Genomic DNA, 17,459 nt, shown 5'->3' with positions numbered 1-17,459 from the left:
AGTAGGCAGCGCCTGGGCCGCCGGGGAGGAGGAGGCGGTGGCAGAGCGGGGTCTTCCCTCCCTCGCCCCGCTGCGGGGCCCTTGGTCCGGGTTCCCTCTGCCCCCGTGTCCCTCTGCCTCTGGGCACGACGCCTGCTCGTCCTCCCTCCCCCAGCCATCGCCTGGTGAATAATTCAGCCGTGTCTTGTGCTGTCCCCTGCGAGGGGCCGGCGGGCTGTCGCCTGGCTGGGCAGGGGGCAGAACGGGCACCGGCGGGGTGAAGTTTCCCGAGGACGCCAGGGCGGTAGCGGCAAGCCGCTTCCCGTGATGGCAGAGGCGGAGGATAAAGACCCTGGGAGGCCACGGTTCCCCTGCCGTCCCGTCTCCTGCCCTGTCGGATCCGCTTCCCTGCAATGTGTTTTTTCGCCTGGGTTAGCGTGATCCGCGTTACCCTCCCCAGGCGCCGCGGAGCCGCAAGAGCGGGTTGCCTAGGAGGAGCCGCTGTGGGAAGGCCGGGCAGAGCTGCGCCGCAAGCCCCGGGGGGAGGCTGTGATCCCTCCTCTGCCTCCCTGGAGGTGGGCCCTGGTGCCCAGGCCCCCGGCGTGGGGGTGTGTGGGCGCCTCGCCCCTGGCAGGGAGTCGTCAGGGCGGGGGCGAGACGGGTTCTCCTCAGGCAGGGACCCTCTCCTGAGTGAAGAGGTGCAAGCAGGGCGTCGGGGTGGCTTGGGCTGTGCAGAAGGTCGGAAGCCACCCAGCATGACTAGTCCCGGCACGAAGGGGTCGTGGCTCTCGCAGCCGATGGTGAAGAGCGTGTTGGTGTATCGCAACGGGGACCCTTTCTTCCCCGGGCGCCGTATTGTCATCAATGAGAAGAAAGTGTCCAACTTCGAAGTATTCCTGAAAGAGGTGACAGGCGGGGTGAAGGCACCCTTTGGAGCTGTGCGTAACATCTATACCCCTCGGGGTGGGCATCGTGTCCGGCAGCTGGAGGAGCTTCAAAGTGGAGAGCAGTATGTGGCTGGTGGCAGGGAAGCCTTCAAGAAACTCAAGTGAGTGGCTAAAAAGTAACGTAAGATTTATACAGAACTTGAATATCAGCATTTGGGTCTTGGCACTGTGGCAATACTTCAGAGGACCCCCCACCCCACCCCTTTTATTAGGCATTGAGGGAAGAGGACTTAAGGCTGTGACCCAAGGCAAAAAGAAAGGTACTTCTAACACATGCACCTGCAAAAGAGCTTTAGAGGTGAGCCACAGGCTGCTGTTACTATCAGTCACATAGTGCCATCACCTTGACATGACAGTAGGAGAAACAGCCCGTTAACCCGAAGGACATGCGGTGATGGCATGTTGATGTGATGTGTGTGCTTATATGGGAGGCGAGTGTCAGTATCCAGTGGTCCGGTGATAACAGGGAGAAGCTGTAGAAAGGTGGAGTGTTGGCAGTCCTGCCGTGAAGCTGATGAGCCTGGGAATTTAATTCCCAACATTTGGTTTCTTGCTTATTTTCTAAAAAATCTCAAATATTCTACTGAGCTATCCACCTCTCCATCACTTCTGTTCATTTTGGGTAGGTATATAGCTGTTTTATGACCAGAATAGTTGAGTCCCTCCTGTTATTTAAAAGATGACTGTTAGCTTTCTTTTCCCTGCCTGGACACCAAGAATTAAGCTGACAGTTTCTCTGTTTTCTAGTGAATGACTGGGAGAATATCGAGGAGGAGATCTAGGCTTTTAGGTACGTTTCCCGAGTGGCTCTGCATGTGATCAGTAATGGTTGCTAATTCTAGGAGTGAATCTTATAGTCTCAATTGCTTCATATGTTTTGTTCAGGCTTTGTGGGTATTTTTCTTACAGTTGAATTAAAAAAATCTCAAAATTAACAGCCCCTTTCTGGAGGTGGTTGGGAATTTATATGCTAAACTACCAGCTTTACAGGAGCTTACTCATTTTGGTTTTGTAGAGTTGAGGGCACTACATTTTTCAGGAGAGCTCATTATGTTTCAGGACGAAACTGTGTAAAGAACAGAATCTCTATCAGCACTCTTGCTGTTTTTGTCACTGGCTGCTTCTGAAGATTTGGTGGACCTGCTTTGACAGGTTGGGTTGGAGTAGATGATCTCCAGAGGTCCCTTCCAACCCCATATCACTCTGTGATTCTGCGATTCTGTGATTTATTGAAGCTTCTTGCACTTCAGTGGCAAAGCTACAAAGAAAGATGTATGACAGGCTAAATATAAGCCCCTTTCCCTCTGTGCTCTCTTCCATGTCAAATGCAGTGCTCAACTCTCAAGAATGATGTACTGTATCTTTTTGGTATTTAAACCTGTGATTCTGTGGATGGCTTAAAGTTGTTAGTTGTCAGCACATCATGTTTCACCTCCCTAAATGTGTTTTATGTTTGTCAGACAGGCTGAAAGTAAGCAAGCGTTTGGCATTAGTATGCACCGTGTAGAGAATTGGGCATTTGGATTGGGCATCTGGATTTATTTTGGGTGGGAAAAAGCATTTCTTTGTAATTTTTTGTGGTCTGGGTTTTACGGTGAGAGCTTTTCAGACTCTTCTGGTTGCAACATGCAACAACATACCTAAATATTTAAGGTCAACAAAGAGAGTACTTTAAGAAAAGCGAACCTAGAGGACTTGGTAAAAGTAGGCTGTTTCATATATCCCTTGATAGTATGCTGTAGTCCCGTTCTGTAGGGAGGATGAATGGGATGACTTGAGATCTTTTCCATTTCTATGTTCAGAGTTGGGAGTTCTTCACTGTTAGTATTTATTTATATAGTGCTGTATATGTTGGCAGTGCTTTTGCAAGCATTATGTAAGACAGGCTGAAGGACTTAATGTTGATCTTGTTCTTAACTGGGTTGTAGACAGAATGATGATTAGGGAGGCATCTTAGCCAGAAAAGTCAGAGGAGAGGAGGGGTTAATTGAGAGGCACAGTTTTCTGAAAGGAATTGTAGGAATTGAAGAAAAGAGCATATGTTTGTGTATGTGTCACAGGCAAAGATAAAGCAGTTACAGCTGTGGGAGACCAAAGCATCTTCCCTAAAGGATCTGAGTCTGGTTCTGATAGCAGCAAGAAGTTTGTACATTTTTTACAACTTTTTTTGCAGTGACGCCTGTTGGACGCATTCATTGCTGTGACAGACTATGCGGGGCTGAACTTTGAAATGGAGCCTTGTACCACCAATGTGTGGGAGCATAATGGAAAGCCAAGGAACAGCAGAAGCTGAAAGTGTCATGGCTCCACTTCAAGCAGTGCATTTGTTTCTTCTCAGACGCCTCATACTGAGAACTGAATCTTTCTTCCCTGTCTGCAGTGAATTCTAGACTAAACTGCACTCACCTTTAGCACATGAACCTCTGTCATTCCAAGCCCTGAATCTTTACGTCTTGAGATAGATACCTATGAGGGCACATAGTCTTTATAAACTGTTCATTTTGTAAATAAAAATAATCAGCATTTAGAAATTCTGCTTTTAGAAAAATATGCATATTTCTTCTTTAAAGGAGGAATTATTAGCCAGTGTTGGGAATTTTCATAATATATAATGTTTCCCAGCTTGTTTTGTCATTTACAGGTGTGCTAAGTGAATACGTGCTTTTTTGGTGTATATGCAGTGAGGTGTGTTGGTATGTTGTAGTTGCTGCAGTGGTGACTGAGAATGCATGTTCAGGCCAGCACCCCTGTGGAGTCTTCTATGAGTGTCAGCTTCCTGAAAGAAAATTGTCTACACTGGAGCTGATTTCGATTTTTAGCTTTTTTTGAGCATGCTACTCTACCTTCAACCTTCCTTTGCCCGTTTACCTGTGTCTGTGCTCATTAGTGAATGGTAGATGGTCCTCCCTCCAGCAGCGTCTCTTTAAACAACACTGTAGTTTCATGACTGGCTTGGATAGTCATTGAGTAGAAGTAGTTCTGCTTTCTTAGCAAGTGGGAATACTTTTGTAAAGTTTTTGGTCTGGATTTTTTTTTTGAGTTCCATTGTCTCAAGAAAAGACTTTGGCCCTATTTAGACCTTTTCAGATTGGTGAATCCCTGAAATTTGACAGCTGAATGCCCAGACCTCTGCATAGTGAATTTAAGCCTCTAACTATATATTTGCTTTTCTTTGTCCTTTTCCTTAGTTCTCCTCAAAGTAATTCACAGATGCCCAGAAAACAAGAACCACAATCAGCAGCTGTTGTTACAGGCTGTTGGAACTATTTTGTTTGAGGAATTTATTTCTTTTCAGTCTTGTAGGCTTTAAGACTTCTTTTTGTGGGTGTGTGTGCCTCAAGAGAACTCTTTCTTTCCTTTTCACATGGAGAAGCCTGCAGTTGTTTTTATTTGTTTTTAAACAGGAAGCTTGGACACTTTGTTTTTAAACATTGTTCTACATTGCTACATTTACCCTTCCCAAAGCATTGGCATTCACTTTCAAGCATTGCCTGGAAGCCTTAGTGTATCTTACTGTCCCCACACACTGAAGCCTTGAAATCCTTGTGACCATTCTGTGGTCCCTTGATAAATGATTGCCATTCCTTCAAAGAATGAATGATGTGTTGGTTTGGGTTTTTTTGGTTCCCAGGTCCCATGAATTCTCATCTTTGGCCAGGCAGGAAAGTTTCCTCTGCCAAACAAATCTTATCCCAGTCATTAGCTACAGAGCATGACCTTACTGGAGAGCTATAGATGCATTGCAAGCCTTGAGGTCTTTTGGTGAGCCTGCACTGATGTTGCCATCAGGTACGCTGGATGTTCTCAAATAGGGTCTTCTAGTCTTAAAAGCCTGGCAAAGCACCTGTGGTTTCCCACTGAAAGTGGGAATAGGGAAAACTTTTAACAAATGCCCATCACCTGATGTTGGGTTAGATGCTCTCAGTGTAGAATAGATGCCCCAGCCATTGTTGTTCTCATGTTTAGCTCTTGGTAGAAGGTGCTGAAACGTGCTGCGCCACTGAGTTGTAACTGCCTAATAAGGTATCTCTTCCTGCAGTGCTGAGATCTTGCAGTACCAGCAGCTACTGAGAGCTGCATTCGTGAGAAGAACCACTCTCATGGCTCTCAGAGTGCTGACAAGGGACAGGAGTTAGTGTCATCTGGGTACCTGGACAGTTGCCTTTTTGCCAGTCTATGGGTTACTCATGCTTGAAGGCTCATTTAATTCCCTTTCTTTGGAAAGGCAATGTACAGCTAATCCATCACTGTGTGTTTTAACTAACAATTTTGTGTTAATGCAATGTTTCTGTGGGAATATGTACTCTGATGGAGAGCAGTATTGTTCAAATAGGTGTGTTTTGTTTTCTTGTCTAGTTGAGGCTTGTATTTTGTCTGTTTATAAAATAGTTGTGAAATTGGTTCATCACAATCACGAGAAGCCAGGATATACAGTGTTCAGATGTGTCCACGTCCTGTTGAAACACAAGTGGTGTAGATCCTTTTAAACTTTAGCTGGTGCCCTGGGTTAAACATGAGTATGAAGAAAAGCTTTAAATCTGTCAGGGACTTCCTGTGAGAAACTAAGAGGCAAGATGATGACCTTGAAAACTGTGGTAAGTTGATACTGTGCTGAGATTTATTGATCCACCTCACAGTAGTATGTGAGCTTCTTTCTGACAAGGCACTTGTTGATAGTTTGTTCTAATCAACAGTGACTTGAAGGCAGATGGTTGGTTCTTCCCTGTCTTTTGTATTAGTCCAGAGGGCTAGCCTACAGATTTATGTTAACACTCCTTCATTAAAATATTGAATTAGTTATTTTTTATGTTATTTTGAGGCATGATAAATTTTAAAAGCTTCATGTATGAAAAAAGTGTAGAAATATTTGTATTATGCAAGTTAGATGCTTCTGTAAATAATCAACTGTTTTCCTTCCACAGCTATTTGGACATTGGAGAAACAAAGAAAAAACCCGCTGAAATCAATAATGAGGTAGGATGCCTGAAATATTTCAGAAGTCAACCTGCAGTTAATGTTAGTGACATGCCTGCATTTATGCCTGATTTTTTTATATCTATTTATTATGTTTAATAATAATACCATTATCTACCATTCTGAACATATTATTTCAGTGATTACTACTGTGATGGCTCTGAGCGTGATGCACTGATTGTCTTCCACTGAGCTTTCCGAATTGCTACAGCCAGTTAAAAACTTTCAGTAAAGAAGATCTGCTGTTGTCTTCATTGGATCTGATCATAAACCTAAGGGAGCCCTCCTTCATACAGAAAAAGATGGTGGGAATGAGAATTTTGGGAGTTTTGAACCAGGAATTTTTCTTCAAAACTTGGTATTTTCCCTGGAGAAGGGACATTTGTATTTGAAAAAATCTCACTTATTTGAAATGCTTTTCCCAGCTACTGCCAGTATCAGTTGTAAACTTCTAACTATTTCTAGTCCATAGTTCTTCAAGCTCACCTGTTTCTCTTCACCTGTTTCTCAGTGTGATGTTGTAGCCTGAAGAGATAGCTACAGGCTTCAGAAAACAGTCTGTGGATTTTTGTGAGATGCGTGACTGCATTAGTTTTACTATTTTATTGTGTATGGAGACAGCAATGATTCCTAACAAACATTTGAACTGTATCTTCTACCGGACAAAACACATCAGCTCACTTGTTTTTCAATTTCTTTTGCCTTGTGCATTCATGCTATGTGTCCAGCATTTTAATGGTTTGTGTAGCAGGTGTCTTCAGACAGTAGGACACCTCAGACCCTCAAAATTGAGGCCTTCGTGCCCTAATGACATTTTACTGTGATACTCGGATACTTCTTACTCAGAGGTTATTAAATATGACACCTGTATTTTATAGTGGATCATAACTTTGTAACCCATATTTTTTTTTTTCTTTCAAATGGGCACAATCAACAGGAAAATCAAATTTGAGTTGGAGATTTGATATACTACTGCAAGTACCGTATAAATTTACTCTAAGTTGGATTTTTTCCCAGTTTGTTTATTTATGCAATTGACCAGAACATTGTAGGGATAGCTTTGTTGGTTTTGTGTAGCCATTCATGTCTCCCTGTTGTTCTGGGTCTTTTTTACAAAGGAAAGAGAACAATTTTAAGAGATAAGAAAAGTTAATTAAGCACTGATGACACAGCAGTATTATTTTCTGTCGCTGACGTTTATAAAACTGAGCAACACACCTTCACATTTGCACTATATAAGCTTCCCCATGTCTGTAATTCATAAATTCCATTTTTGACCTCCGGCATTTTCTTATTCCAGTCCTGAGTCTCCGCTGATCAAGTTTTGTGAATCTTACTGAAACTAATGACTTGCAGGGTGCACAGGCAGAGAATCAAGTAATTCATCTCACTTTTAATTGTGATCTAAGTAAGAGATTATAATTTGGGGGAGAAGGTAAATTTTTTGTATGGTAGCAGTATTGCACTTACCTGAACCTTCAACACATAAAATAGTTCTGAACCAAAAGTCCCACCTTTGGATGTATGACCAGTCTTTACTATTTCTCCTGAATACCTGAATGTGTGGGTAGCACCATATTTTATGCTAGAACAGTAACGGGGTGAAAAAGAAAATTATTCTTACATATCTAGGACAAGAAAAAGAACCTGAGGAAATTGCTTCTGATTATTTCTGAAAATGCAGTGGTCTGCATTTACTATGATGTGTGACTCCCATTAATAGTGCACTGTGTGAGTAATTCCATGTGCCCTTTGCTGAACAGGTGGTTTTCTTCATGGAAGGCTGTTAACCAAGTCTCCTGGTACTGCTAGTTATCAGGACAACCACAGGCTTGTTACTTTAAGGCTCGTTTTAAGGTCGATAATTTTGCTGCAAATCCTTAGAAGATTCTTGTTATAATAGAAATTCTGTGCAGTTAGAGAAGTAATTGTAGAAGTTGTGGGTTTTTCACTTACAGTTGCATGTTTGGTAAAAAAGGCTTCTGTTATTTCTTTTGGAATCAGTGCTCGTATATTATCTTAACACTTTCAGCCATCTCTCAGGGCTTTGAAGTGAGTCGGTATAAACCATCTGTTATCTCAGCTTGCTTTCTTCCTATTTGACTTATGTTTGCAATCTCCACAGTCTCTGTGGAGACCTTAACTCCCCATGTTGAGTTTAACTTTGTGTGATAGATTTATGTGGGGAGAGGAGTCATAAAAATGAGATGAAACCTAGTCATAGTCTACAGATTTTTATCTCGGTTTATGAATAGCACAGTTGTTTTCATGCTCTAATGATTTAGTCTTAGGACTGAACTTTCAGGAGGCTAATAACAAGTTTTAATGCCTAAATGTATTTATACTAAAATGATGTGAGGAAGCAAGTTCTGGTTTTACTTTGTTTCAGGCATTCACTTAGAGATCAAAAGCCTAGATGTGTTTTAGGACCAGGAGGGGCAGCAGTGTTCTCTTGATTCTGCTGGATTTGCATCAGCACACAAAAAAATCATGTTTTCCCATGGAGCCTATAAGCAGTTTTTGATGCTAGATGGTATTTTGCTTTTGTAAGGTATTATTTTAGATTGAATTTCAGAATTAAAATCCTCCCTCTTTGTTTCATTAAAAGAAGAAAAAAAAAATAATCAGTGCATGTGTGAAGGACAATATTGCTAAAGAAATTTATGGCTCAGTCCTGCAAGCACAGCAAGGTGAATTTGTGAATTACACCTTGTGCCATAGTACTCCTGAGTGCTGGTGGTGTGTTAGGAATTGGTGCAGCATTTTTTGTTGCACACAGAAGGAGATGGTCTTGGAGCTGGCTTGCTCTAGACCAAATTTTGGAAGCAAATTGATGCTGGCCTGGTGGTACCTGCATAGTGGCATAGATCAAGGATCTGAAAGCTTTAAAAACATAGCACAGAAATAGCGGTTGAGAAATTCATGTTCAGTGATTAAAGTTGATATCATCGTTCTTAGATACAAGGGTATCAGCTCTGGTTGTATGAAGCACATTTAATTTGGCATTTCCTAACTGATGAGTGTTTCTCGATGCAGGTTTTTCTCCAGTAAAGCAATGACAAATATCTAGTTCTGGTTCTGGTTAGTAAGGAGGAAGGCAAAAGGAAGAGAACTTTATGCAGCAGCTGTAGATTCTGTATTTGTATGCAGCTGTAGGTTTTCTTTTGTGTTAGTTAAACTGCCAAATGTTTGACATCTGCTTTTGGTAGTACTTTAATATTTTTTCTTTGAAGGCAGCATCTCAATTATTTTAAATTTGCATGTAACTAGGAAATGTGTGTCAAACTAGAATTAAACAAAAAATTCATGTTCGAGATATGGTGTACATACAGTGACCTACATTCATAAAGAAAAATAGATAGTAAGTATAAAGCATTAATTTCTTACTAAAATCTCTTCTCACTTTTCTCATGGAGTGGCAAGACAGAATAAGTAGTCCATCGGAAACACGTTTGTTGTCTTTAGTGAAATCTGTGAATCTGATTTCGAAAGGAAGGTGTTCCAGGGTCAGGGGGGAGGAAAAAAAATAATTAAGGAAAGTTCTCCCATCTCATGGATTCTGAAAACTCATCTAATGAAATCCTTTAGCGTCTGTTCTTGTAAGGATGAGATTTAACATTTGAGAGCAGTATTACTTCTCTCTGATATGCCCTGGTTCAGTTTTAGCTGGAGCTTCTCAAATACCACGGTCCTGTTGGCCTGTAAGGTGCACCTTGCCTTGCCTGACATGTTTGGAGCTAACAAGGGTTTACAGCTAGTAAGCGCCTGTATTTTCTGTGTGTCCTCTACAACTGACAACAGGAGCTCTGGGGAAAGGTTTGGTCAATAAGGTCTTTATGTTACAACACAGCAATGAATCAACTACGTAATGTTGTGTAATTCATCAATTGCTGTCCATCTATTTAATGTGAGAAGCGGAACATGCAAATAGATGTGATTGTCTGTAAGATGGGTCAGTGTTGGAATAGTTTGGGAGGATACATTTTTTTCCGCATAAGCCGATAGAATTATAGATGAGGGTCTATACCACCAAATACCTAATTATAATAGCAGTAACTGATTTCACCGTAGGCTGTCTTTGGTGAAAGATGGATGAGATGGAAAAAGTGTATTATTACATGTTCCCCATCAGTGGTGTCATCATCCAAAAGCACATAAGCAGAGCAATGCAAGAAAGCTTGAGTGTAACAACTGCACAGAGCAGTTTAATTTTGAAGGCTTTTCTTTTTAAAATAATCATTAAGAACAGTTGAAGTATGACAGTAATAACGCTTTTAAAATCTCGCAGAATAAATGTTGTCTTGGTCTGTGAGGTCCAACCATCAATCAGAGTTGGGGCTTTTAAAAAATATTATTTAAAAAGCCCATAGTCATTCTACTACTGATACAAATCAGGTTTCAAGGTGTTCTTCAATGAAATAATCTCATTATCTGTTAATATTTCTGATATCAATGATAGATTTCTTTAATTCAGTGTCTAGTTTCTTAAAATCTAGCTGTTTACCAGCCTAAGACCTCCAAAAAACTGAAATAAATGGGCCAAATGCTCAGCTGTTGGAAAACAGCTACTTTTTTTTCACCAATCTACCCCAGATATGGACTTAATCTTATAGCCTTATTCTTCTGGGTGAAGCATTGTATATAGACCAGTATCAGTTTAGGATGATGAATGAGGGAGGGTCACTCTGACGTCTTATTGCAGGATGATGTGATTTATGATAAAAGTGCATGAAAATGATGCTGAACATTTATTAAATGTTTCTAAGCAGCAGGCGTTCCAGTAGTGTCAGTTCATGTGATGCCTGCAGTTCAGTGATCACTGACTTCAGTAGACTTTGAGCCATGCCCAGGGCCAGGAAGGAGATGGGATACTGTTGGTTATGCAAAAATACCACTGGTAGTTGTGGTGTTTCAAGTGTCACTGGATTTTGAGGATAGTTAGGTGCCTTGATACCATTTTTGCTTTTGGAAATCTTCCTCAGACTGTCGTACTTATGCATGTGATGAAGGGAGTAGTTTAAGAGAAAACTGGTAACTGTGCAGAAGAAAGGAAGTTTATAATGGGAGAGGCCTCCAAGATCCTTTTCACTTCAGAATATCAGTCTGCAATTTGCTTAGTTTCACATTAACCTCCAGTTTCAGTTCTCTGGTTTCTGAGATAATCTTGATGCAGTAGCATTTGAGCAATTATCAAGCACATCCTCACAAGTTATCCCCTGCTGCATGCTGCTAGAGCTGGTGGGATTTTAAAGCCACATCTCTGTCTCTTTTCGCTTCATCCATCCTTATGTGTATCAGGCACTTTCTTGCCTGCTTGTACTTTGCTCTCCTTCTGGCTCAAGCATTTTACTGACATGGCAGTACTCTTTCCCTTCTGTTTTGCTGTTTATCCTGGCAGATAAGTGATGACATGTCTCTTGCACTGTAGCATTGTAGTAGTTTTTCTGCCTGGAAGGCTGGAGCAAGTTTCCTAGGAAAAGTCTGGTTTTTCCATTTCCATTTGATGGCCTCTGCAACAAGCTAATCCCCTAGAATTGTCACATCCCATCGTAGTTTAGACTTTTTGGGGAGAGAGCAGGGGTGGAGAGTAAGTTCACATTTCTGCCTTCTCCCTCTTTCAACCAGGGGCAGCAGTAAGGGTGAAAGAAGACACTTGTCCTAGAAGCATGGGAAAATTGTGTCAGTCTCAGCAGATGGCAGCCAGGCTCTTGGCTGTTTTAAATCCATTGGCAGAGCTCTCACGCCGTAATGATATGTCTCAAAGCTTTTTACATGTTAACTGGTAGGGAAAGTAGTAAAAAGATTTCATCTTGACCCAAGTTAAAGCTTTAGTGCAAACTATTCCTCAGGTATGTTTCCATCCATCACTTCTTTTGGCAACGGAGCTTCTTGTTTTGCAAGAGAGATCCCTTTTGTACTGAACATGATCTGCAAGTACAAATACATTTTAAATGATGTGCTTGAGGAATCTAACAATTAATCTCTTGAGGAAGTATGGATCAACAGAGTTACTGTTTGTTTATTATAAGCTTAATTGTTTGTAGAAGGTACTGAATGTTACGTTCCAATTATAATGTGTAAAGTACGGACATTTAAAGTTCTCTAAGCACTATCTCTGATCTAGATGGTCTCTCCCTGTGCACTCAAAAGGATGAATTTTACTTGTCATTGGGGCAGGGTAAGCTGCTGAGGAATTAACTGAGTTTTTGTATTTGCAAATCCTGTAGGCAGCTACTTGTTTTAAAATCTTTGTTTTACAAAAACGTGTTCAGCTGAAACCTCTTTTCTTCTTTGACTTCTTATGGCCAACAGTTTTTTGAACACACTGAAGTAAACAGAGTTTGCAAGGTGTTATTGTAAAAGCAAAGAATTGCAGGCACCTAAGAAAAGCAGATGCATTTTGATATTGGAAGAATGAGTCTCTAGCAACTGAAAGAAAAAAGGAAGGTTATAGTATCTGTATGAAACAGCATGAATTACCAAAAGTTCACAGTAGACCTGCATTAAGCTGCCTTACTGACCATATGGATAGATTTGCCCTTTGTTGATAGCAGGCAGATTTTCTTAGGTAGTAAAAACATTGAGGTTTTTTGTCTGCACTTCACCTTTTCTCCTAGGCTTCTAGGACAAGGTGATTGTGTGGCAAGCTCTGACACATATTTTTTGTGCTGCTCAAGATTCATTGTCATTTGTGTTCCACTTGAATTTTTTTACCGGCTTATATTCTAGAAAAGCATTTATAAAGTTATTTAAGAAAACTCTACTTATATGTCTTTCTCTGCATAAGGCACATCAAAAATTAGCTCTATACTGTAGCGAGATAAGAATGATGTAGACTCCTTTCCTTAGGTTCACCACTGTCTTCTATGATGTTTAAGTGATGGACACATCCTGGTCCACAATTTTATAACATTTGCCTACTTACGCTGTGTTTATAACATTATTACCCGTCAACTGGGAACTGCTGTAGGGCAGTAAGTATGAACATGGACGTTGTAAGAGCTGGTTGGTTGTAGGCCAAGTGTGTGGCTCATTGAGGAAGGGTCACTTTACCCAGTTCTTTGAGTGGTGGGTTCATTCCAGAGTGCTGGCATTTAGCGTTAGAAGTGGCTGCGTATGGCTCTTGGACTGTCAGATTGAGCGTGTCAGGGGCCCTGGTGCAAGGGATGCACTCAGGACTCTCTGCCCACCACCCACTGAGTCTTGTCCTACCTTTCCAGCTCCAAGTTCTTCCCATGTTCAGCCTGGGTACCTTTCTGCAGGTCTGTTGCCTCACATGTAGTCGTTGTGGCCGGGTCACATTTTTCTAGTGATTCATCACTTTTTTCCACTGTTTTACATAAACATATTTTATTGTTCCATAACTCTATTTCAATTGCAGCTGCTTCTTTTATCTGGTGGTTTAGGTGTGGTCGTATTTGGAGGAGTATTTGTAGAATGGAATAATCAATATTTCTACTAATGATTCTTCAGAGGATTAGTAAAGATTCCTCAAAGCTTTCATACATGTATGACCTGAATATTTGTATTGGCATGCAAGCCCAGAACATCTCTCTCTAGTGAAAACACTTGATAATTACAAGGGTTTGAATGAGCGTTTGAGCATTTTGAAACTTTTTAGATTCTTTTTCTGATCCAATGCCTGTCAGTCCTCACATTGGTCACACACTGGGTGGCACAGACGTGCTGGGACATGGAGTAGAGTGTGTTTGCTTGCTATGGAACTTCACAGAGTGTGTCCCTGTGGTGAAGCGTGACTACAGAACAAAACTGTCACTGGCAGAATGTACCTTCTACTGGTGGTCTCCAGCTGCAGCACATCAGCTTAGTACCACTCTTGCTGTGGGGTCTTGTGGGCCTGACATGGTTAATTGGCAGATCACAGCTTAGGTCAGTTGGCCACTGCATTCTTGGTGAGATCCTGGGCCAGGAAGGGTTCCTTAGTTATCCAGTGCAGACAGAACAGGAGGGCACCATGACAGGGAGATGGAAGGTGGAAAATACAATGCGTGAGACATGGTAGATCTGAATTTACCATCAGAATTTTCAAAAAAAAAAAAAAAAGTATGTGAAACGTTGCTATAAAAGTATTTTGAGGAGTAGCCATTTCTCTGCTTCCCTCTGTTCCTCCATATTTTAAAAGTCAATTATTTTAGTATAATTTATGGCAATTGTTTCTTCAGCATCCTTTAAGGGCATCTTCGTTACTAGACAGCGGAGTCACCACTCATCTGTCAGCAGTAGTATGATTGGATTAATTAGTAAAAATTGAATTTTGGAAGTTTATAATGTTGTCTTGATTTCACAAATTATTTTATTATATTTATGCTGGATATACCTTGTACCTAACATACTTGCATATTTTTTCCAAGTACTTTCCTATGAAAAATCTCTGTATTTATAATTATTTTTTATTTCAAACCCAGCATTTGTCAGATCTGACAAATAATGTACATGTCTAATCATAAGAAAAAACTTGTCATTTTTCAAAGAGTGGACTCTTGATTCACTTTGACTTTTAACTGTCAATTAGAAATGGTTCATTGATATTTTCTCTGTACAGGAGATAGTTTTGTGAGAGTAAAAGATTGTGTGAATAGATATTAGAAATGATCCCAGCATGTGCAAATTACAGCCATTTGATGTCAAAAAAATCTATCTTTACAGGATGTTCTTTCCTAATTCTTTTCTAAGACTAAGAAAGAAACAAATGCGATTTGTGATACCCAAGGGTACTGTAAACAAAATACTTGTATGTCTGGAAATGAATTGTATATAAAGGTCCACTTCATATTCCTGTGCCAATATGCAAATCTAAACCCTCTTGCTACATCAAATCTGACCAGTTTGATTTCTTCTACCACTGGTGTCACAGACCAAGTAAGGAATTTCTCATTTTCTGATGCTCAATCACTTAGGAATTCTACTTTAAGTGTAATTTAGGGAATAAGACTATAAAAATGCAAATATTAAAAAATGTGATATCCTTCTTTAATCTCCTGAGCAACATCTTTAATAGTTAAATTTTATATGTCATTGTTTGGTATTTAGTATCCTGGTAACATAATTAGCACAACAAGACATACAAAACAGATACTCTTCCTGAGTGTTCATAATCTAATACCAGGAGGAATTAGAGAAGAACTGACCAGACATCTAGTTAGAATGTAAGCTGTGTCCTTTTTTCTAACTGGGTCTGTGAATTAATAAAATTTCTCTTTATATCGTTCTGTATACCTGAATTGTGTAATTGAGTATTTTATTTAACAGCTTGCTTACAGATGGATTTAATGGATTTTGGAGCAACAGAAAGTCTTTTAGAGGCTTTGGTTCATGCCACTGGAGATTTCGTGGTCTGTATTGAGTTTGATATGAAACTTGAAAGTTGGTCTCTTCCTTGATTAAGATGTCTGCCTTGTTCTGTAGGGTAGCTGCTCTTTCTGGTCTGTGGGGATGCTGGGAGGAAGGGAAGAGATGCCAGTACCGGAGCTTTTAATGAGGCATGTTAGTCTCATTAAAAACTTGCCGCTGCATACCAAATTGACTTACTGGAAAGATTAACATGGAAACATTAACAACTTTTACCTTTGATTAAAAATGATGGGGGGAAAAAAAAAAGTTTTTTTGGTGGGTTGCTTTCCATTCTTCAGCTGTCACTGTTCACAGGTTCAGGCCCTTCTGATCAGCCGTGAGGGCCAGAGAGTTCCTTTTGGTTTAAATGAGTCTAAGGAATTTGGGGAAAATACACAAATTATGAGAGGCAAAAATGGTCAGAATTGGCAGTATTATGTCAGTGACAGAAATGAGTATCAGGATCTATTTTGCTTGAATAAAATCTACACTGTTAATCCTATCATTGTGTATGTTATAAGCACTGTAGAGTGTAGCATCATGCAACTCCAAGAAGAAATAGGAGCTATTCTTGGGATCCAGAAGCAACACAGGTGTGATCTGTTTTGGAGCACTACACAGGCTAGGTTCCTGGGCAGATAAGGCCATGCCATTGTCTGGTTTATCCCAGCTGAAGGTCTGGCCCTTAATCCAAGTGCCCCAAAACTGTGACAGATCCCAAGTGAAACATTTTTCTTTCCAGAGTCTAGGACTTCTTTCCAGAGTCCCTCAGCTAGATGGGGTGAGACTTACTCCCAGATGCACAGGGGATATGAACTCCATTTCACTTACCATGGCTGAGGGAGATTTACCTTGGAGGTGAACAGAGTGGCTTCAAATATTTTGGGGATTTTGTTAGGAGGTCTAGAAGGCTCCCTGAATCAGTACATCACTGTTTGTTCTGGCATAGTTTGTTTCTGGCTCATCTGTGCTTTATGTGGGCTGAGAAGTTCGTGTACTGCCATGGTGTTGAGACTTATATATGCAAGCTTGGAAATATGCTTAGTTAATAGCAGTTTGAGTGGTGCTTTGTATCCACATCAGGAGAAAGGCTAATAGTCTCTTGCTCAAGGCTGTTTTGTACTATCCAGTGTACCATATAGCAATGCATAGTAGCCAGGGAAATGTAGATTATCCAGGTTAATTACTGCGTAGGATGACTGAAATGGTTTTGTACTGACCAAACACCTCAGTGAGTTTGACTCTGCATCTTTTATCAAATTGTATAAAAATGCCCATTTAAAAAAAGTCATGTTTCTATGAAACAGATAAGATGTTTCCTGTGCTGTAATGGCTTTAGAAAACTTATCGTTGTAATTTGCTTTTGATCACTGAACCTTGAACATTCCTTTCTTTCACATCAGAGGGTGATGATGGTGTGTATAAATGGGGTTTTTGGTTCTTTTGACCCCCGTTCTGCCCTAGGGGAATGCAAATATTTGTTCTCAATTTTCCTGAGCACATTGATTAACAAACAGGCCATTGTAACAAACTGGCAAAGCCATGGCTCATTGCATGAGCTGATAAATTTGGAATGTGACATTGTGTTGAAATATTTAAAACTTCAAAAGGTTAGTTACAAAGTGACGTGAGTAATGAGCAAGATGTTCATAGCGCCCAAGACTGTATTAATACATCAATAAAAAAGGCCAGCTCTTAAACCTGTATAAATCAAACCAGCCTAGAGCATCTGGTTCAGGGAGGTTACATTTTTTGACTGTTGTTTTGCTGTCATCCAGTATGGCTTTATAAATATGTGTAAACCTGTAAATCTTGCAGTTGCTCAGTTGCCCCCTTTGATGGGGGGGCACTTCTGGTAAGAAGAGGAAATAAATCTGATAGTCATACCATTTTTTAGCTCTGCATAACTAGCCTATGTCTTTATGGCAGCCTGTGAAAGTGCTGCCAGACCTCTGTATTTAGCATATCTCTAATTATTTAATGTACACTGGAGGGAAAAGAAAAGCTAAGAATGGCACATTTCTATTTGAAACTATTCTCAAGTATGTAAAAGTCACCTTTTTAGAAACTAAACATGCAGCATGGTATGTTCAGGGGGCATTTAAAATACTATTTAATGAACTGTATACTATTCTGATGTAGAAGGATTGATTCTCTGAAATGTCACAGGCATCTTGCAAGGCCTGAGTAGCCAACAGGAGGTTGGGT

The 17,459-nt window shown here is 40.6% G+C and overlaps 1 protein-coding gene across 1 annotated transcript in view; it reads left to right on the top strand.

Moving 5' to 3' along the window:
* The first annotated feature begins 734 nt into the window (after window positions 1–734).
* DCDC2 (doublecortin domain containing 2) overlaps window positions 735–17,459 on the top strand; it is a 68,062-nt gene continuing 51,337 nt past the window's right edge. The window contains exons 1-3 of the mRNA XM_074146651.1: window positions 735–1,027; window positions 5,849–5,900; window positions 6,649–6,651. Of these exons, the coding sequence (XP_074002752.1) occupies window positions 735–1,027; window positions 5,849–5,900; window positions 6,649–6,651 (348 nt within the window). The remainder of the gene's footprint in view (window positions 1,028–5,848; window positions 5,901–6,648; window positions 6,652–17,459) is intronic.

Source organism: Numenius arquata, chromosome 4 (assembly GCF_964106895.1).
Source record: "Numenius arquata chromosome 4, bNumArq3.hap1.1, whole genome shotgun sequence".
Taxonomy (NCBI): Eukaryota; Metazoa; Chordata; class Aves; order Charadriiformes; family Scolopacidae; genus Numenius; species Numenius arquata.
This window is presented reverse-complemented; position numbering and strand designations above follow the sequence as displayed.